General features: G+C 42.6%; 1 protein-coding gene across 1 annotated transcript in view; it reads right to left on the bottom strand.

The window, feature by feature from the left end:
* The window catches only part of LOC115123043 (astrotactin-2-like), a 267,117-nt gene extending 246,521 nt beyond the window's left edge, over positions 1-20,596 (bottom strand). Inside the window, exons 1-5 of the mRNA XM_029652338.2 lie at positions 20,493-20,596; positions 16,948-17,094; positions 14,197-14,364; positions 2,119-2,203; positions 1,359-1,433 (exon numbers count right to left, since the gene is read on the bottom strand). Coding sequence (XP_029508198.2) covers positions 1,359-1,433; positions 2,119-2,203; positions 14,197-14,364; positions 16,948-17,077 — 458 coding nt within the window. The 5' untranslated portion in view covers positions 17,078-17,094; positions 20,493-20,596. The remainder of the gene's footprint in view (positions 1-1,358; positions 1,434-2,118; positions 2,204-14,196; positions 14,365-16,947; positions 17,095-20,492) is intronic.
* Positions 20,597-22,215: the final 1,619 nt, after the last annotated feature.

Consider the following 22,215-nt stretch of genomic DNA (forward strand, 5'->3'; position numbering starts at 1 on the left):
GCCATTGCCAATGCTGCGTTATGTTATGGAGACTTCAGCCAATATCTCATTTTATAAGCTCTTTGTCAGTAGTCATTTAAAGAGGTGCTCAGAGCAGTGGGCAGAGTGCGACCGGCCCTGACCTGGGATATAGACAGGAACACAATGAATCAGGCCTGATCAATGGCCACGTCCACTCATAAATAAGACACTGACAGCCAGTATCCCGCTCACTCCGTCCTCTCACTATAGAGCCCATTGATCGGCCCCTGCTCTTCTCCCCATCCATCACACACACCTGGAGGCTTTATCAAAGGTGTGTGTGTGGGGGGGTACAATTGTGTGTGTGTGTGTGTGTGTGTGTGTGTGTGTGTGTGTATGCACGTACATATGCATGTGCGTGAATACAGGAGAGAATCAGAGGGTGATGACAGTTCGGTTAAGAAAAATAAATATGAGATATTCTCAGGGTTTTTTCCCTATAAACTTCCACACCAGGCATTTGATTATGCCAGGGAAAACAGCTTATTCATGAAAAGCTGAGAAAAGATCTGTAGTGATTCTGACAAGAGCGACAGAAAGGCAATATTTGAAATATAATTATCTCTCTCAACTGCAAGGTAGAGGCTCCGAGCGACAAATTCATCATAGGATTTAAGATTATTCTGCGGTGCCATAAAAACCCACAGCCCCATTTCATATTATTTACTGGTTCACTCTTACATCACCTAGTCTATTCTTATTTTGGGAGGTTAAACTATATTCTCTGACACCCCTTCCCAATTTCATGACCTCCACAATTACAACATACCCCAGAAAGGCGGTCTTTTGAAAAAAAAAAAAACTAATTTGCCAAAGGCATGGGTTAGAAGCCCTTGAAAGGTTCTATTGACTAGCACAGCCACATCCAACTGTACGGAACATTAGCACTCCTCAGGAAAATGTCACAGAGAATGTCCCTGTCAAGAAAGGCCCGGTGACAAAGACTGGCACTAAGAGTACTTAAAAGCCCTGTCCATGACATACCCTCTGGCTATTTCTTCACAGGGCCGCATTCTCTCCGTGTGTGTGTGTGTGTGTGTGTGTGTGTGTGTGTGTGTGTGTGTGTGTGTGTGTGTGTGTGCGTGTGTATGCATTATTGTGTACTATCGGTCATACACTATTGTGTGTGTGCTATTGTGTTCAGAGCAGAAGCAGAGGGGGTTTATGGAGGTGACAATCACACAGTCCCAGATCCTATAGTGCGTGGAAGTGGCTGATAGTGTACACAACGTTCCAGTTTCCCCAGACTTCAAAGTAGTTGATCTGAAAGACATTATTTTGGCAGACCACCAGCTATGCTCTCAGACGAGGGCGCTTGGATTAACATGTCTCCTCACCTGAATATCTTTTCTGGCGTTTGCTCCCCTGTGACGAGGTCATAACCCTTCTCCAGGTTAGTGTAGGGCCAGGGACTGGGGAGAGAGCAGGGAGGAAGAGGACCATTGTATGTATACACTGAACAATGCACATGTATAAACACACTCTTCTTATACATTCATGCACAATCAAAATAAGCTAAATTGCAGGAAAAATCAGAGGCAGGAAAATGTTAATACATCATATTACAAAATGAATAGATTAATAAGTAAGTGAGTTGATATACAGTACAGGTTTCTGCTCAGTACAACATAGTTATGCAAGGTCATGTTATACAATTAACTCTGGCTTTAAATACCAAAGATGATCCTCCTTTACTCTTGAATTGGCAAAATGGGATTGGATCTGTGATTGGTGGGTGGGGACCGAGTTCATCATGATGATGGGGGATTTGCATAGCTAGAGGAGGCTGCCGTTTTATTGGCCCAGCTGTTGGGCCAGTCGAGTTAATCAGCATGCAGAGTCTGAGTCAGGAAGAGAGCTTACACTTGACTGGGCACAAGGCAAGGTGATGAATGTCTCATCTCCTCTCCCTTTCTCTCCGTTTCTATCTCTCTCCCCATCTTACCCTCTCCCTCACTCTCCCTCCCTTCTCTCCCTCCCTCCCTCCCTCCCTCTCCATTTCGCTCTCTCCCGCCCCCTCTCACTCTGCTTTTCTTCTCCTCTTGTCTCATCAGTGAGGTGACAGTGAGTGTGCAGGGCAGAGCCGGCAGGACTCACCCTTCGTTGCGTCCCCAGTCACTGCGAACACAGAGATGTTTATGCACCGGGTCAGTGGAATAGCCCTCATGACAGCTGCATTCACCTGCAGGATGGAGGGGGAACAAAGTGACAGATATATGAATTCCTCCCGCAGCCGAATAAATTACCCAGTGTGTCTTCCAGGGCCTCCCAGCTCATCCATAATTAGGCAATAATCAGTTAATCAGTTTTCATTGGACTTAGTTTGGCAGCAACTGCTCAACACCAATCTCCCGCCTCTTCTCTAACAATAGCAAGCCTCACCTCAATCTCCACCTCAGACATGCTGGAACTCTAAACTGGAGTAAATACGCCTCCCTACAACTTCAACACTCACCCCCTTCTCTACCCCTGGCATGTTCTGATCCACCCATGGTGTCTTATAAACTTCACATTCTCTTTATTCTAGACACTGTCTGACCATGAACATTTAACCCCAAACACTCTGGGTTAAAAAAACACCGTGGGGCTTCCTAGTGGCCAGCGGTCTAAGGCACTGCATCACAGTGCTTGAGGTGTCACTACAGATCCGGGTTCGATCCCGGGCTGTGTCGCAGCAGGCCGCGACTGGGAGACCTATGAGGATGTGCACAATTGGCCCAGCACCGTCCGGGTTAGGGGAGGGTATGGCAGGCCGGGATGTCCTTGTCCCATCGCGATCTAGCGACTCCTGTGGCAGGCCAGGCGTATGCACGCTTACACGGTCACCAGTTGGACTGTGTTTCCTCCGACACATTGGTGCATCTGGCTTCCGATTTAAGTGAGAAGTGCAGCTTGGCAGGGTCGTGTTTCAGAGGATGCATGGCTCTCGACCTTCGCCTCTCCTGAGTCCATACAGCATTTGCAACGATGGGACAAGTCTGCCACTACCAATTGGATATCACAAAATTGGGCAGAAAAAGGGGCAAAAAGTGACAAATTTAAAAGATAAATGTAATCAAACCTCTCCACTCTTGACTCACAGTACTCTCTCCATCCCCCATCAACAAGAACAACTTTCCAAACCATTGCTGTAACAAGCTCTAACCTCTAACAGCACTCTAACCACAACCCTGTACACATCTACCACAATTATCTAGTTACTCTCTACTTCACTCCCTCCATCTTTAACAACCCTCCTCTACAACAAACCTTCATGTTCTCTCCCTGACTCCATCACTACCACCACCCATTCCTGAACTCTCTCTCACCTGGCATCTAACTACATGTACTTCACACCCAGTCCTCTCTTAATGACGCCCATCAGATGTATTCTCTGAGGGAAAAGCATGTATTTACCTCTATGATGCACCACACATACACAGGGGCCATCATATAGTATTCTCCTTCTATTTTGTAAGCAACTCCTATGAAATTGTAGATATATCGGTAGGAAGTACCATCACAACAATATAACATATGACTGTGGTACGTCTTGGTGTGATGTATACTTGAAATGGCCAGGCTTTTTTCTCTTGACCCCATCCCTCTATCAACTAAACCAACATTCCTTTTCACTTTGGACCCGCAACATTTTCAATGGCAGAAAGCAAACATTCAATTCATAGCTTTTATGGTAGACTACTGTATGACAAGAGCATAGTGGCAACAGTGCCTTTGAAAAGATAGATGCCGAGGATAAGGGGTTGGTGCTCTGAAAAGGTAGTGTTCCATAGCACAACATAAAGAGTGCAAGGACACTTCGCTAAAACAGCAAAGGTGTAAAGCAAAGTGAATTATGAATCTGCACATACTGTATCTACAAAACAACTAAAAAAATAAAGAATGAATACAAAGTCAACAAAAATTGAGAATAGTAAAATGCGGCTTTTGATACTCATTGTATCTTTTCCCCTCTCACCTCTGCTCGGATGAAAGCATCCAAGGTGGTGGGGGGGTGGTACAGTATGGCACATGATGCATCTTTCATTTCACGTGTTTTTAATCCATACATAATCATAGCAGGGGGAAAGCGCCAGGCCTGTTCTACCCAGGCCTCAGGGAGCTGATTTATGATCTCTCAGTAGATTTGAGGCGGCAGATTCATAAAACGTTAAAAACAAAGATCTAAAAAACAAACACTGAATAAGGGGAAAGCGCCCTCTGTGTCTTCTGCCATGCAGGCATTATCACTGCTCTGTGGTTTACATTGCCTCTCATCCCAACCCAGCCCTGAGTCTACTGCAGAACATTGCGTTTCTCAACACTCCTCTGATGTTACAGAAATAAGTCGTTTTCTATGGGCCTATGGAACATCTTGAGTTGCGGAGTGAGGGACTAATACAGGCATTATCCAGGCATTATCACTGCACTATGGTTCAGGCTGCCTCTCATCCACCAAAGCCCCAGTCTACCGCTGAACATTTTGTTCCTGAATGTCACTCTGTTGTTACAGAACTATACAGTGTTTTGCTATGGACCTATGTGACCATTTGAATTGGGGGAGTGGGTAACAAATGTCTGTTGTCAAATGACCTCCGCTGGGGGCACTTGAGTCTTACTGACAGGAACATGATGATCACATTGTTTATCTAACTGCAGACAATTCTTTCTCAGGGAGAATACCTTCCTACTTTTGATATTCTCATCCTCACCTCTTACTTGTTGAAATGTATATGGGATGTTCACTACTCATTTTTTTGTAAATATTTTCTTAACTATTTCTTGAACTTGATTGTTGGTTAAGAGCTTGTAAGTAAGCATTTCATGGTAAGGTCTACACCTGTTGTAATCGGCGCATGTGACAAATATAATTTGATATGATTTGATAATATTCAAATGGTAACACAATAAACAAAATTAAAAAACAGTTCTTTCTCAGTATCTATATAATAATAATTTGGTGGGTGCTTATAGATGTCCTATTTCACATATGTACATATATTTCACATATGTTTGTACTAATTGAATTCCAAATTTCAAAAACGCCGCTTTACCCACATGTGTTCTGGCTCTGGCCCAACCCATCAGATTCTGAGACCAATCAGATGCTCTAGAATGGATTTCCATTCTAGAAATCTTCGGGAGGGACTCAGATCCAAACTCACTGCGGAGAGGGAACGTCTGTGGGCATGGCGTAGCGTTTTGGCTGGAGCAAGGAGTTTTGTTAGCCAGTCAATGATTTCATATGGTCAAACTACGATTATGGAGATTTGTGCACAGTTGTGCATAGCTCCATATGCGCCACTAGCGTGAAAAACCTATAAAAATGCATTGTCATTGGTGGTAAAATTCGGCCATAACATTAGCATTGCACAGAATAACCCTCCTGTTGACTGGCCCATGGTCCCTCATGGGGTTATAAAACTGAAATAAATATATTAGCAGGAGTCATGAAAAAACATTCACATTTTATCACCAAGTTCTTAATAATTCATTAAGTGAGTTTATGAGCCGGGGACATAACGGATTCAGGCACAAGCACCTTGGCTAGCAGGGAACAGCTACTGCCTTAATGTTGTGAGAATGTGCACCAATTTCTTGTGTTGCTAGCTACCTGCTGATTGGCAGTGGCAAATTGAAAGGCCTTGATGTCGGAGGTGAGAGCTTCCTTTGCTCATAAAGGAACATTTTATCCTTCTTTAGTCAGAAGCTTTTAATGAGGATTTTTTTTTTAACTAATATGAATATTGTACCTGTAACCACCCCAACAAAAAATGGCAAAACAAAACTAAATGTTGTCGTCAAAAAAAGGTAATATGTTGAGGGATGATAATTCTGAGCAATTACTTCAGGAATTTCACAAATGTAAGGCCATTATAGAGTCTAAAGTACCGAGGCTGGGTTTCTACTAAGCTGACGTATGGAATATTTTAAAGTTGTTAATACCAAGGATAATTTAGCTATTTGATTTGACATTTTAAGACCCCTGTAGGTATAAAACATTGTATTAGATGATGAAACATTGAATTTTGACTTACTAAATCAAAACAAAGTATGTTTTAAAGTGTCTGTCCTATATCTAAAAGAGATCATTGAAAGGTCAGGAAATCACTTCAATGTTATTTTGTACCCTTATTTAAAGGGATACTTCAGGACTTCCCCAGAGTCAGATGAACTTGTGAATAACATCGTTATGTCTCTGTGTCGCAAGCCAATGCTAACTTGTACTTCTCTCCTGCATCTTCCTCTCTCTCTCTCTCTCTTTCTGGATCTATCAATTCAATTCAATTCAATTCAAGGGCTTTATTGGCATGGGAAACGTGTTAACATTGCCAAAGCAAGTGAGGTAGACAACATACAAAGTGAATATATAAAGTGAAAAACAACAAAAATTAACAGTAAACATTACACATACAGAAGTTTCAAAACAGTAAAGACATTACAAATGTCATATTATATATATATATACAATGTACAAATATCGCTATCTCTCGCCTTCTTTCTCTCAGACACATGCACATGCATTTCTCACTCGCTCATCTCATCTCTAAAATCTTCCCAACAAACTCTTTCATAAATGCTTTTGGCAACCAGAATCCCTCATCAGCGCATTTCTTGTTTTCTAAATGAAAGCCAAACTGAAAAACAGTAGAGTGAGCGTTAACTGGAGACTAGGGCTAACCATATTACCGCCACACCAGAGTCACGAAGTCAGTTAAATTTCACGTGACCATTTAGTCACGGTAATTAGGCTTCTCCAAGCTCTGATACTGCTGATGGACATTAATAGCCTACCAAACCTGCTAACTGCCTGGTACTCAGCACTCTATTGTCCCTCTAATCACTCTGACATCAATGCAAACGCATTTGAAAATCGAATCAAACACTTCATGAGTGCCCATGAGCTCATGTTGCGCAATATCTCTAGAGGCTATGCAACTGAGTGATGGCCTCTATTAAAAAAGAAGACTATCCCTTCAGCTTTCTATAGGCTTTGCCTACTATATTTATTTCTCTACTTTCCTAATATTAAACACATTGCTTATCTTTACTTAGGAGTATAGCCTACCTGGCTGGCATGAAAATAAACCATGGGGAAAAGCGTCCTCCATTCGCTATTTAAGTGCACAGATTAAATTAGTTTTTTCCTCTGCCCCTGCTTCGATACAGGTGCATGATAATGGTCCATTATAAATCAAAACAAATGTCACACATATTATTTAGTACATGTAAAGACCAGATTAAATCAAGAATGGTCTGATGGGTGACAATTCTAGCCTATCACCTGTGAATGATATATCATGATTTGTGAATGATGCCTAGCATAAGAAACAATGCCTTTTTTCTGCAACTTAAAAAAAAATCATAGTCACACACCTCGTGTAGCCTAGCCCATAGGCCTATATGTTTTAATAAGGTTTGTATCACAACTAAAGTGGCCAAATAACTTCTTAAAATGAAGCACATTAATTCGCTTTAGAAGGAGTGTAGAGCCTAAGTGGTGTATATATAAGCAGCGTGTGAGTTTCAAGTTTGGGGAAGATCATTTTCACCATAAAAATTTACCTTTATAATGAAAGCATTATATGCATAATTGCATTTGTGGTCACTTTTGATAATGGTGTTTTCCGCTAATGGAACATTCACGCTTACTACCATGTGCATATTGCTGTGCTTATAATGTGAAGAAATATCCTAAAAGTTTATCACCATTTTAAGCTAAATATTCTGATCTGTTGGGTCAGCCACATTGCATAATTTTATTGTTGTTGATGCTAGTGGTTGTATTAATTTGGTATCTATCTCACAGAACAGAATAGGTTGAGTTTTGTACTATGGGGGATAGTAGATTGACATAGGCTAGTGCTTCTGCTGTTCGTTAGGCCTACTCATCTTGTTGGCTGACGAAAAGTAAATGTTGACAGCTCTTCCAATATCTTCAATATGCACCTCGGAATTGTATAATGACACGCGCAGTTGCGTCCCAGATGTTTCTGACTTGAAGCCTGTGAGAAAGACCCGATCACGTGAGGGAGAGCCATGTGAGTGAGAGACGCTTTGAATTGAGCAGCACACTCAGGGAGGAGGGCACAACGCAGCACTCCGGGCCGCAAAAAGCATGGATTTTATTTTTAGGGTGCATTATCAAGTGCTTGTCAAATTGTGGAGAAAATACTTCTATTTTGTTCAGCTTTGTTCAATTGTATTCTTCATACTATAAAATAATACAAAATAATGCCATGGAATACTAAGCAGATCCTGTAGGCTAAAGGAACTAGTGTAGCCTACAGCCATTTGGCATAGCCACATCAGTACCTACCTAACTATTTTCTTCTGAAATAGACTACCTTTTCTTCATACCATGCCTCTTTAGACCAGTATAAAATAAATAATGGATTTATTGTGATGGTGTAGACTTTTAGACTTTTTAAAATGGCCTGTGTAATCCAGGAGATGCTAAATGTGTTTGTTAATTAATTAACGGTCAATTACTGTGAAATCGTCAGTTATTTGCTTGACAATAACCAGCTGACTAAATTTGGAGACCAGTAACTGATCATCTCCCTCCTTCTCTTTCCCTGCAGCCAACCTGAAGTGACTAATGACACGTTTCATTAGAACGCTTTGCCTATCTTGCACAGGCCATGTGGACCATTTTCACATTTCAAGGTTCACAGCATGGACACAGGAAAGAGATATTGTTGTCCCGATGCATATTTCCACCGTTACAACCATTCCAGAGGGGAAGACATTCTGTGTCTGGACCTTGAGGAGATTCATCCTCAACATCAGCTATTGGGAGGGTGGGGTGGTGGACTGGATAAATAGGGCTGATAAAGCCGGATCGTTCCAAAACGACCTAGCCATTTCACCACCTATTAGTTGTGGTAGGAATCTCTGAATATTTGTTGGTGGAGAAAATGAAGGGAGGGAAAGAAGGGAGGTTGGGCTTTCATGAAATCCTGAACGAGAGAGGTGATGCTATTTCACATGTATCCTCCCCGTGCTGAGATGTGCTAATGTGGCCGATGGCTGGAGGAGCAGGTGGTGTGGCATTACTGATAAGCCGGAGGGATTTATCTAGAGTGTGTGTGTTTGTGTGTTTGAGCGTGTGGGTGGGTGCGTGTATGCCTTTGTGTGTGTCCAGGTGCCTGTGCGTGTGTGTGATTGAGCTGGCCCCGGACCAAACCCATTCACACGCCACTGAGGCAGAAGGAGACATCCGTATACACAGGGCCAGTGGAGCCATGTCATTCAGCCAATGACTTCAACTGTGACACCTCACATGAGATGAGGATGATAGTTAAGGCAGGGAGGAAGAGGCCAGGAGATTGTTTATCAAGCCAGGATGACACAATGGTGTGGTAATGGGAGACTGGGTGGCATTAAGGGACGGTGGAGTGACACAGAGACAGTGTTTGAGGTAGCTGAGTAAAATGACTGCAGCTGGCCAACTGGTGATACAACACAGAGGGGATGTAAAGTGAAATGTGTGTTCTTATAGGAGTATAGGAGTGTGCTTGTACTTACAACTTGCACCCTTTATTGGGAAAATCAAGTATTTTGAAAGGAATTTAATTCTTTGTTGATTGATCTGATACATTCTCCCACTCAATTCTGATTCCCCAACAACAACTTTAGACTTACACATCACTATGTTAAAAGGAGGGGGAACTAAAATCTCATCTGTCATTAATACAGCATCTCCAAAAGAACGTCCCTCTCTGTTATCAGGGTTCTATTGAAGCCTCATCACTTTGAGACATGCGTTCAGGACCACCGCCTCAGATAATGCCTTTGCGTGGAATTTTCATAATAGATGTGTTATCAGGTGGTGCGTGTTTGCTTTCTTGAAAGTCTTCGGGCTTTATCTCCTTCTCAGGCATTTGACTTTCATTCGGTGCAGAGGCAAGTTCACAGGGCCAGGAAATGAATTTAGATCCCCCTTGCCGCCGCCTTTTTTTCAATGACAGCTTATCAGACGCTCCTCATTCTCCAGCAGTGGTTCGTTTACAAAACTGCACATTGCACCGATTGTTTCCCAGGCCCTTATTGTGAGCCAGTAAAGGCAAGTTGGAATGAGTGAGCGCAGATGATGTCGGGGCTAGGGTTTAGGGGACCTGTGTAGTGTGCATTTTGAAGTTTTGGAAGGAGTGGTGGATGGGATAAAGGCAGGTGTTTAGCTCGGAAACGTTGAAGAGACATGATCTGCTAGTAAACCCACATAACAACTGGTCCATTCACACATCATCTGGAGCATATTTTGGAAGCAGCTGATTTGTAATCAAAATAAACACTGCTAAAATCTATAGATAAACCGCTCATATTGTTTACCAAAGCATCACTGCATAGATATGAATGCAAATTGATTCAGCTTTATGAATTAAGAGAGAAAAAGCTCAACAATAAGCAATTCTAGTGACAGAGGACCATATCAAAAGCAAAGTCTCACAAAATCTCACATATCTACCCCTAAAATACATTCTCACATTCAGTAACTACAAGAGAGTTAAATATGCATGTACATCACTTCAACAAAGCTGTACTTCAGTATTCTGAACATTCAGAACACCTGCTCTTACCATGACATAGACTGACCAGGAGAATCCAGGTGAAAGCTATGATCCCTTATTGAAGTCACATGTTAAATCCACTTCAATCAGTGTAGATGAAGGGGAGGATACAGGTTAAAGAAGGAGTTTTAAGCCTTGAGACAATAGAGACATGGATTGTGTATGTGTGCCATTGGGAAAGAAAATATGTGCCTTTGAACAGGGTATGATAGTAGGTGTCAGGTGTACCGGTTTGTGCCAAGAACTGCAATGCTGCTGGGTTTTTCACGCTCAACAGTTTCCCATATGAATGATCAAGAATGGTCCACCACCCAAAGGACTTCCAGCCAACTTGACATAAATGTGGGAAGCACTGGATTCAACATTGGCCAGCATCCCTGTGGAACGCTTTCAACACTTTGTAGAGTACATGCCCTGACGAATTGAGGATTTTCTGAGGGTAAAAAGTGTGAACTCAATATTAGGAAGGTGTTTTTAATGTTTGGTATACTCAGTGTATATTCCTCTAAGAGTTCTCTCACACATGATCAGCTGCTAGTGTAAGGAAAAGAGGGCTAGCTCGCTGAAAGCTATCATTTCAATTATGTCGAAACAGCCCTGCTCGTTTTCCCATCTCCATTTTCTCCCTTTCATTCGCTGTACCACAATCACGCTTTTCACAGAAACACAAAACACCATACGGGCTCTAGGCAAACGGAACAAAGACCCACTGAGAAGAAAACAGCACAAAGATAGTGTGTCTCCATCTCCTCTCTACTGGGTCCACTTGTGTGCTGGAAGACAGATGAAAACATGAGAATGTGCTCTTTTGAGGAATGACTTTAATTTCCCTGTCTGAGAAGAGATGAGAAGCCTCCAAAGAGACACAGTACATTTGTTGCCAATTACTGACTCAAACAATCTTTTTAATTTGGAGAGAGAAAGAGAGAGAGAAAGAAAGAGAGAGAGAGAGAAGGGGGTAGGGAGAATGATATGTGCCGTATAACAGTCCATATACTGAAAACATAGCCTTGAAAAATGTATAGGACATAGAGCAGACAAATAGATCTGCTGAGAAGCATGCTAATTTTGGTAGGTTGAATGTCTAAGCTAACATGGCATACTCACATTATTAGTAACAGCACAAGGAAAGAGCCCGCCAAGAACATTATAAACAGTACTTAGGATTCTCTGAAAAAGTAATAGCTGTATTGTCTAAAATAGCTTACCTTTCAAATACATTGATGTTTCCCAATTTAGCAGAATAGTTGTCTAGGTACTGTATGATTTACCTTCCTCACCATGACACAGACAGAGAATGCTACCCGTGCCAAGTCCATCAGTAGTAGTTTATGTGTGATGTGTTGAGTGGCCTCCTACTGTATTCCATTATGCATCAGCCCTCAACATGCCCTTGTCTGGGGTGATATAAATTGCACATACATTACAGCATGTAATCCATGTTAATAAACTTAGACTGGCTCTACTACAGTAGGACAGGGGGAAGTATCCCACCCAGGGGACCAGACACGTTCTGCCATCTGTGCTTTCACTGTGTTGTCTGTAGGTTTTTGGGACTGGGTCCACATCAAATCATTCATTTGAGGATAAGCCAAATGAAAACTTAGTGCTAAACTGTTTTTGTGTTGTGGATTTCTTGTGGGTTCAAATAAACAACTGTGTGGAACAGAACAATATGTTTTACTTATGGTTCAAACAACAATATCCTATATGCTGACCCCTGATTGAACAGGTGTTGACAGAAACTGTTACAAATGTCCCATTATAGCCCCTTTACGTGTCCGGTTAGTTCTCCTCCTTACTTTCATATCAGACAACTTCCTTTATGAGACAAAGAATCCAGATTGATGATTATAACACAAAGTGATGGTTCTGAAGTGATGGTTCTCCACCCCGGCGAGATTATTTCTCTCACGGCTGAGTTTCTTGGGCAAAGCAAAGCCTCTTTCTGCTTACTCTGTGAGAACCCGATTAAAAACTAAAGTGACACTTCACATTTGCATGAAAACCGCCCTTCAATGCACACCAGTCATTAAGTGGGGGTAATTGAAAAAGAAAAATTGAGGAGCGAATCAACACATCTGGTGAATCATTGATTCTGTACCATGACTCTAAGTAGCGAGGGATAGCACTTTGATAGCGCTCCAACCCATTGAGTCTAATGGTCATTAGCGAGGAGTCTTCTACCTCTTTGTTGGCCGTGGTGATTAAAGCCCATAAATACCAGAGCATGAGCCATTAGGTTGGACTATAGTGGCCCATGTTGACTGATTTAATAAGGGAGAGCCATTGTTCAAATTAAAATCCCACTAAAGTTGGCCAGGCGTCTGGCCCATGTGTGACTGCCTGCGAGCGTGAGTGATGGAGTGGTTATGCAAAATGTGTGTGTTATCCATTGAAACATGGCAAGTGATCGTTTGGACGGTGGAGGTGTCAAAGAGTTTAAACACACAACGGAGCGTAAAGTTGAAAGGCACGTGTTCATATGGAGCCAGATATATAGTTGATAACCGAGTTATATTTATAGTCAAGTAATAGTCAAGTATATACTAAGGCCCTGTTTCTCCTGATGCCAGGAAAAAACGATTGGCCCTATAATCAAACAGGAACTTCAGCGTACCATAATGACATCCCCATTCCCATCTAGCCTCAAACTATCAGAATCATTCTTGAGACCCTGCCATCTTTCAAGAGACCACTTGCCCTCCTAGACCCCCCAAATATTCCCCTGATATCCCTGATACAGCATCAGAGAGCCCTATTCTATAGATTTCAGCAGAGTTCCAGGGTTCACGCAAGTGCCTCTCCTTCCCTTTTATGATGCTAACATTTACTGTTTACTTAGCTTAGCCAAAGCGCTAATTCATCATACCTCCTAATAATTCACATCAGACAACACCTTTTAGGGTCTCAGGTGACTCCTTATAGACTTCAGTATTGGTGTGAAAAGAAAGGGGCCTGCGATAGGGAAGTATCAAAGCTATCAGACAGCAAGTCTAAATGTCAGCACTCTGAGCCCAGCGCTGTGCTAAAAGCACATTGAGAGGATGTGGTGGGGAGAGGAGGGTAATATTCTCCACACAGTACTCTGTGACATTGGCCACTCTTATCTGTTTGACTCCTAACCGGGGCTGGCGGGGGTTGAATGAGACCCAGAGCCTGAGATTAGCACTGAAGGTCAAGAGCAAATAAATGTATTTGCCGTAGAGATCCCATCAGCGGCTAAACCTCAGCCAGATGTGTGTGTGTGTGTGTGTGTGTGTGTGTGTGTGTGTGTGTGTGTGTGTGTGATTGTTTTTCTATTCTCGTGGGGACCTGAAATCCCCAAATTTCCCCACAATGATAGTAAGACAAGGAAAATGTCCCCATGAGGACAAAGGCTATTTTATGCTTAGGGGTTAGGTTTAGGGTTACAATTAGGGTAACAATTATGGTTTTGTTTAGGGATTAGGTTTAGGGTTAGGCATTAGGTTTAGGATTAGGGGTTAGGATCAAGGACAGGTTTAGGGAAAATAGGACTGAATGGAAATACATTTTAGGTCCCCATGAGGATAAAATAACAAGTGTGTGTGTGTGCCTCTGGCTGTATGCACATGTGTGTGTGTGTGTCTGTGTCACTAACCCGTCTCTGGGTCACACAGCTGTTCACAGGGCTCGGTGGTCCTCTGGCCACAGTAATCTCTGACCCACTGGGTGGAGGAGTTGGTCTGGTAATATAGGATCAGCTTGGCAGGGTTCAGCCAGTTAGACACATCCAGGAAACTGCCCATGCTCACCACAAAACTACTTCCTGGAACCAAAAGAGAACAGAACACACTTTTACTCATCACATTTCTCTCAGCAGATCATACTGATGTAGTTTGAAGTACTACAGGATCATCCATCATTCAACGCTCAGTGTAACATATCCATGTTTATTGGAGTGAAGATCTTTCTATTGCTAACAACCTGGCTATTCTCTTCTTACGAGCTCGATAGGACATAGAACTGGATATTCAAACATGTTCAGTGACTCATTAGTTAAAATGTGAAAATAATGAACACCTTATAAAATATCAATATTATGAGGATACAGTTCAATAAAAATATTATCTACAGCACAATTAGCAGGTATTGATGCCACTTCCACTTTGAACTCAGGTGATGTGAATTGATAGGCCAGTCAGTGGTTCACCCATAGAGATCCTATTAAATTACTATAGGGGCTATGTCATAAACCCTCAAATTCCCAGAATGGGGTGAAAATGGCGGCCATTGTGGTCAGGGAAAAAAAATCCAAACCAGTCTAATTGGAATGAATGGCAGAAGAGGCATAATGCTGTTTTTACTTATGCAGGAAAATAAAACAAAGGCATGTGATATATCAGAAATTGTGTATTAGAATGATTGCCAACCTAAAATATTCATGTCCATTCTAGTATTCTAATTCCTAATTCTATGGGTTCAACAATCAGCCCAGGGAATAGTGTAATAGGGTGCTGAGTGATTCAATCCCTGATTTACTATTCAGCCGTGCCATTCCTACCACAATCGTTAAACTCCAATCACTAAACGGATTATTCTTAATTGATGCTATTGATTATTTTCTCCAGGGGGAGCAGTGAAGAGATTACATTTCTACCGTCTTCAAGGATATAGATTCAAATAACTAGCACTATGCATGTATGTAGTGTGTTCGTGTGTCTGTTTGCATTCTCAAGACAGGAGAAAGTGAGTGAGAGAGAGAGAGCGAGAGACAGAGAGAGAGAGAGAGAGAGAGAGAGAGAGAGAGAGAGAGAGACCGAGAGAGAGAGAGAGACAGTGAGAGACAGTGAGAGAGAGAGAGAGAGAGAGAGAGAGAGAGAGAGAGAGAGAGAGAGAGACTGGAGGAGCAAAAGAGAAAGTCACAACCCACTCTGCAAAAACTGGTTGAATCAACATTGTTTCCACATCATATCAACCCAAAAAATCTAAAAAAGATTGAAACCACCCCCGCTTATATCTGTTGGTGGGGTCTCCGCTCTGCATTCGTTGGGTATTTACACTCCTGAGCCCACTCAGCTCCCTGATAATATCCCCCAATCTGACTGAGTTACCACCAGTCTGCCACGGGCGGATGATGAGGGATATTTCTGCCCCCCATTTGCTGCCATTTAAATGGTGGCCGTGCGTGTGCTATCTTAACTACAAATGCTCCCAGCGTCCACCAAGAGCTAAAAAAATGGTGCTCTCCTGGTTAAGGCCAGGACTTCACCGAAATAATATCAACCTTAGTCTGGGGGACTGAGGCATCAGTGACCAGACTACCTGTTCTGTTCTGCTGATGTGTTGGACGCAAAGCTTTAGAAGATAAGCGAGTGGCTAATTAAATTGCTTGGGCTCTTCATAATCACTCTCCTCCTTCCATCCATCCCTCCCCCTCTCTCCCCTGGCCTTTTAGCTTACGGCGAGGAATGGGGAGTCCTGGTATCTTGCCAACTCCAGACCTATACCCATGGACCTCCCATGTCCGAAAACCTCTCAGTCAGGATGGAAGTGTAAATACTCTGGAAACTGGAGTAATTATCTATTACATTGGCCTATTCTGTCAGGATGCATGTGGCTTGTCCCCTGATGCAGTTTTGACAGTGCGTGCATGTTTATCTAACAGTGATCCATAGAAATGCATAGCAATTATGACTGTATTGTTTGTTCCAGCCTAATTAACAAGGATTAATGTAGTATCTCTCAATTATGTGTAGTACTTACTATAGAATGTTGTAGTATACTGTAGAATACTATAGTAAATACTACCTTTAAAAAAACACTATAGTAAATACTAGTCATGTCTGCAAACACACTAGTCCGCAAAAACATTACACCCGTTAACGATAGTAAATACTACAGCATGTAATTTGCATATACCCTGCCCATTCCCCTCCCCTATATCCCAATTTGTGTCACCCATTAGTGAGAAACCTACATGCCAAGTATAGACCATATAATGTGTTCTCTACAGGTTATAGAAAAGAGCAGAAGTGCTGAACAATCCTTTCAGAACCCAGTCCTATGTACACGTTATAGAACATTTTCTCTTTGAGTATTTCTCCAGTAGGTTTCCTCAAGGAGAAAGACTCAACTTATATGTCAAACATAATAAAACCAATAACATTTTAAATACTACAGTAATGTCAGCAAAAACACTACAGTAAATACTACAGTATACAACATTATGCAAAAACACTAAAGTATTTACTATACACTATACTATACACTAGTTATTTTACTACAGTATTTATACTATAGTTAACTGCAAATACTACAGTATACTGTGGGAGAGAGAGAGAGTCTCTGCCAGAGAGAGAGAGAGCGTAGTTAGAGTAGTTCGATGAGGAGGTTTATGGGGGATACTAACCGTCGGCAACAAAGTGTTCGGGCACGTGGAGTGTAACCTTGACGGTGAGAGAGCAGGAGAGCTGCGTGCCGTAAACCACAGCCAGGACACACGTACTGATGGTGATCAATGTCAGAGTGGCCTTGTTCATCGGGCTGTGTGGACAACCTGAGGGAGGGGGAGACAGGAGTTAGGTCTCACATCAAAACTCAGGGAAGGTGCAGAGAAAACACATGCAAATTATGACTTAAGCTGTTAGGACACAAAACAGAAATGGATTCAAAAACAAGAATAAACAGGAATATGAACTATTTTCTGAAAATGTCTATTTAATCTGAAATGTGGCTTAAATTGATCAGCACCATGTCAAAACCACTTTTGGTGGTCCAAAAACTGTCAAACAGTTTCATTTCAAACACATTGATCTTATCACCAAACATTCACTTTTCACGAAAAACAAACTAGCTAAAACCACCACATACACTCCAGTTAGCCTCTGGCTCCTGTAGATGTAGGGGGAGTTGTTGTGTTTTGATTGGAGTTTTGGGGGTGAGCTCGGAACCATCCAGGGTTCTTTCTAAACTGATTTATGAACAGCACAAGGGCTGTAGTCCAGCAGAGGCAATTAATCGTCATGATAAAAGATGTTAAGAAGGCCCAGCCTCTTTCCACCAGTACAACATCTAGTGTTGCTGATAAATGACACCATCGTCTCTGACAGAGTTATAGATGGGTTGTTTTGGATGCCCTTAGGGTGTCTGTGGGCTTCTCTCCACATTGGGGAGAAAGAGAGCTGAAATGAGCTCATTATCTCCCATAGAGTGGAATTCATCATACAGCAGCACGCAGGTGTCATATCAAATGCCAGCTTACCAGTCACCAAGGTGAGGGCAGAGCTGTTATTGAGGGTCAATGGACAGCCTGCTATTTGCTTCTGGATGACGTGTAATGATACAACTTAACTTTTCCTTCTTGTCCAAGCATCTCAACTTGAGCTATACCTCACTTGAACCTCTGGAATCACACATGTTCTGAAACCAACCGTACACATATGGCTCATACTGTGCCGGTGTTACATTCCAATAGCTGCTATTTCCAGCAAATGTGGGAATGGTTGCTATATGGAAGTGATGGAGCTTTAAAAAAAAATAGGAAACATGTTTCACTAATGAGGATTTCCGTACTTCTGATCCTGCGAGGCTCTTAGACTGCGACTGATAAACAGACAAGACACTCCAACCACCTGGGTGGACGAACAGTAATGCCCACTGTGTGTGTGTGGGTGGGGACAAACATAAACGAGGGTGAGAGAGAGAGAGAGAGAGAGAGAGAGAGAGAGAGAGAGAGAGAGAGAGAGAGAGAGAGAGAGAGAGAGAGAGAGAGAGAGACTCCAATCACCTGGATTTATCTAATGACCCTGCCATTTTGGCTGGACTGGAGCAGTGGGTGTCTATGACAACAGCTCCCCAGCAACTAATCCCATCTGTGTGAACACTTGGGAATGATTAGGTCTGGGAGGGGGCCCTCAATTACTGTAAAAGCCTACAGATAACACTATCAGATGCACACACACGACCACACATCAACACAGGGGATGATAGGTTGGCACATATATACGGACACTCATACACTTAAATACACATTCATTCACACACACAAAAACGGCATAAGGACAAACACACTAGCACATGCCAACTGCAAACAAAACAACATAATACTCAAAGCACAAGTACATTTGGTACACACAATCTGAATTTCTACCACACTCAAGCACAGGCTCATACTAGCACCCTTCACACTTGTGCGCCCACGGTCTCCAGCTAATGCATGTTAACAGTGTCCTTTTTATAGAGAAGTCTGCAGTACAGCCAACAGCTAAGATAAGCTTACTGGAATAATACACCCACATAACATACCCAATCATAAACACAAAAACACAAATAAACATGCATATTATGCAAACGTGAATGTAATAATGCACAGGGACGCGCTCACAAACATACAAGAAAGGCACATTCACAAGGACATCCAAGGCCACACACACACACACACACACACACACACACACACACACACACACACACACACACACACACACACACACACACACACACACACACACACACACACACACACACACACACACACACTATCAAATGGCAGTTTGGTTATGCAGACTAAATCATGGCATCCATTAAGGCATTTGATTCAGCTTGCTTATCATTCAGACTCCATTTTCCTCAGCTCATGTATCTGCTGAGTGTCATGATGGTGCTATAAAGCCTTCTAACACCACTCTGGGGATGCCAATGTCTTCCCTGCTTCCAGCTCCACTCACAAACCCAAAGATATCTATTCTTACTTCAGTCGGCTCAGTCCCTCCCATGCTCCCCATACAGTTACATTGCATTTTTTTTTAAACACCACCACTGTCAAAACAGTAAATGTAGCCATAAGCCATATTTTCAGAGTTGGATTTTCAGTTACACTGTTATTTTTTCCATAACTAAGTTGTTGTTTTTACAGTAGACCCAATGCTGAAATATTCTCTGGTGGTAGGATTTCACCCATTCAATATTCTCTGGTGGTAGGATTTCACCCATTCAATATTCTCTGGTGGTAGGATTTCACCCATTCAATATTCTCTGGTGGTAGGATTTCACCCATTCAATATTCTCTGGTGGTAGGATTTCACCCATTCAATATTCTCTGGTGGTAGGATTTCACCCATTCAATATTCTCTGGTGGTAGGATTTCACCCATTCAATATTCTTTGGTGGTAGGATTTTACTCGTTCAACGGCTTGCCTGCTTCAGTGAAATTTCAATTCACACACTAGTCTATTGAAGATTTGGTTCTGTCAGTGATAGAGAATGAACAAATGGGGGTTGAAATCTAGTTGAATTTGGAAGACGAATTTGCATAGCAGCATGTCCCAGGGCTGGGCGGAGGGAGTTGATACTGGATTTTTCAAATCATCAAGCTTCCCAACAAAGTTTGCAGTCAGTACTGAGAAGGTCAGCAGGCACATTTCTATTGAGAGCAAACTTCTGTGTAAACACACTTAAGAAATCACATTGACGAAAATGGGAAATTGCCCTTGAAATCCACTTAGATTAAATTCTAGCCGTAGTTTCCTCTTTCCACACACATACTGTATATGGACAATGACGCACGCATGCAAGCACGCACGCTCGCACGCTCGCACGCATGCACACACACACACACGCACACACACACACACACACACACACACACACACACACACACACACACACACACACACACACGCACACACACGCACACACACACACACACACACGCTGCTTGCTTAGCGAGTACCACTTCCTCCCAATTCGATCATTAGTTGGCGCAAACTCGAGACCTCTGCCTCACAAACACGCGTGACCACCCTCCTCAAGCATCTTAGCCGATCGCGTCACCTCAAAAGCTAGCTTGTGAGGTGACGCAAGCGGGACACTTAAGGAGGAGTAAGTTTGGCACATCCCCATGTTCTTCACGCATGCGCGCACACACAACCACACACACAACTTCTCTAGTCTCACCTCTGCTGCGCCGGCGGCCTCTGTGCTGCTCTGTGTAGAACTTCAGCTGGGTCTCATCATCACCCTCTGACCCCGAGTCTCCTTGGCGCCCAAACACACTACCAGCCACTGGAAGAGGAGAGACAGAAGGCAAGAAATAGGAGATGAACGGCATGGAGAACAATTGGGTCATAAGTGTATATTGTTACCAGTATGGTGCGAAATTGTCATTACTGTGTCCGTCTGGGATGGACTCACACAATGTGTTTTTGGAGACAGCTAGTTTCAATCAATAGCACACCACATTCAATCATAACAGACCACATTCAGCCATTCATTTCTCAGTGTTTCCTCTTCCTTATACCCTCACCCACCAACTAAAGGCCTATACAATACTCACTGACCCATCAAGACCCAAAATAAATGGTCGACTACCATACAGCAAACATATTGATTTAGTTTCCAATGAACCTGAATTTCCCACTCAAAACATTTCCTAGGCCCTTGAAAGTCAAATATGCTAAGTGTTTAGGCTACACTGCAGTCTATTCAAAGTTGCAGCTCTCTGTCAGGGTTCTTCAACTCATCCTAAAAGCATGCTGTTAAAATCTCATCTCTCAAGGACTACAAGCACAATCTCCCCGTAATGAAGAAAAGAGAAACTAAAAACGCAATGACTGCAATATGCCTTGGCCAACCTGTCTTTGAGGCGAGCCGTTTCGCATTGTGTAGTGAATTAGTAAGTCTACTTGAAATACCGGATCAAAGGTACTAATTTTGCACCTCATGCAAAAGCGTGCCAAGGAGACAGGAGTGCAAGCAGCTTTCGCACGCAGGTTCTTGGAATGAATTATATTTAGGGAAAACAAAATCAGCATTTGATGGAAGTTGATGGGGGGGGAAAGGTCTTTTAGATGTCTCACTTTGTGACATTTTCAGGCCGGCACGCTCTCTATTAGACGAGCTGTTTACATGGGCTCGCTAGGCACACCCTTCAAGGAGTTTTATGGAGTGGATCACTTGAAAGGCATGCTCCCCTTTAACCACTGAATAAAGCCATCGCAACACACATCAAATATGTGATGATCTGCAGAAACAGAATGAAGCGTGAAGCCTTAGGACGATGAGACCAAACTTCACCATAGTAAAGAGTAACACTATATAGTATATTGCAGTGAAATGTAATCAACACCTAGCAATGCCATCAAGGGGTTCTAACATATTTGCGTATCGAATTAAGGTGTTGGCTTGACAGTCGCCGGACCCGGGTTCGTAACCCGGTCGAGACTACCCCCACCGAATTTGCTACATTCGTGTCAGAAGTGAGATGTCGCCTGTGAGACCATTGGAGAGGCGTGTACACGTCAGCTTGGTATAGATTGGTGGCATGCTCTCCCAAAGGAAGGCGGTAATGTAGCGACCTTAACACAACTGCGATTACAGTGTCTGGGATGGACTCACACAATGTGTTTTTGGAATTGGTTTGACAGTCGCTGGGCCCGGGTTCGAGTCCCCAAATTCTCTACAACAATATGCAGTAGGTGCCCACTGTTCAACATTAGCAGGAGGAAAAGTTAAATGATAGTAATACAAAATAAGAAACATTTTCAAAAAGGCAATGAAACAAAACGAAAGGACTCGGACTAAGCAGGCATTATATAACTCACTAGGCACAGGTGGAGTCTACTAGGTTCTGACCTCCCTCTACATGTGCAATTTTGTGAATGGCAAAATCAAACACTTG

Source organism: Oncorhynchus nerka, linkage group LG4, assembly GCF_034236695.1.
Source record: "Oncorhynchus nerka isolate Pitt River linkage group LG4, Oner_Uvic_2.0, whole genome shotgun sequence".
In the NCBI taxonomy this organism is placed as follows: Eukaryota; Metazoa; Chordata; class Actinopteri; order Salmoniformes; family Salmonidae; genus Oncorhynchus; species Oncorhynchus nerka.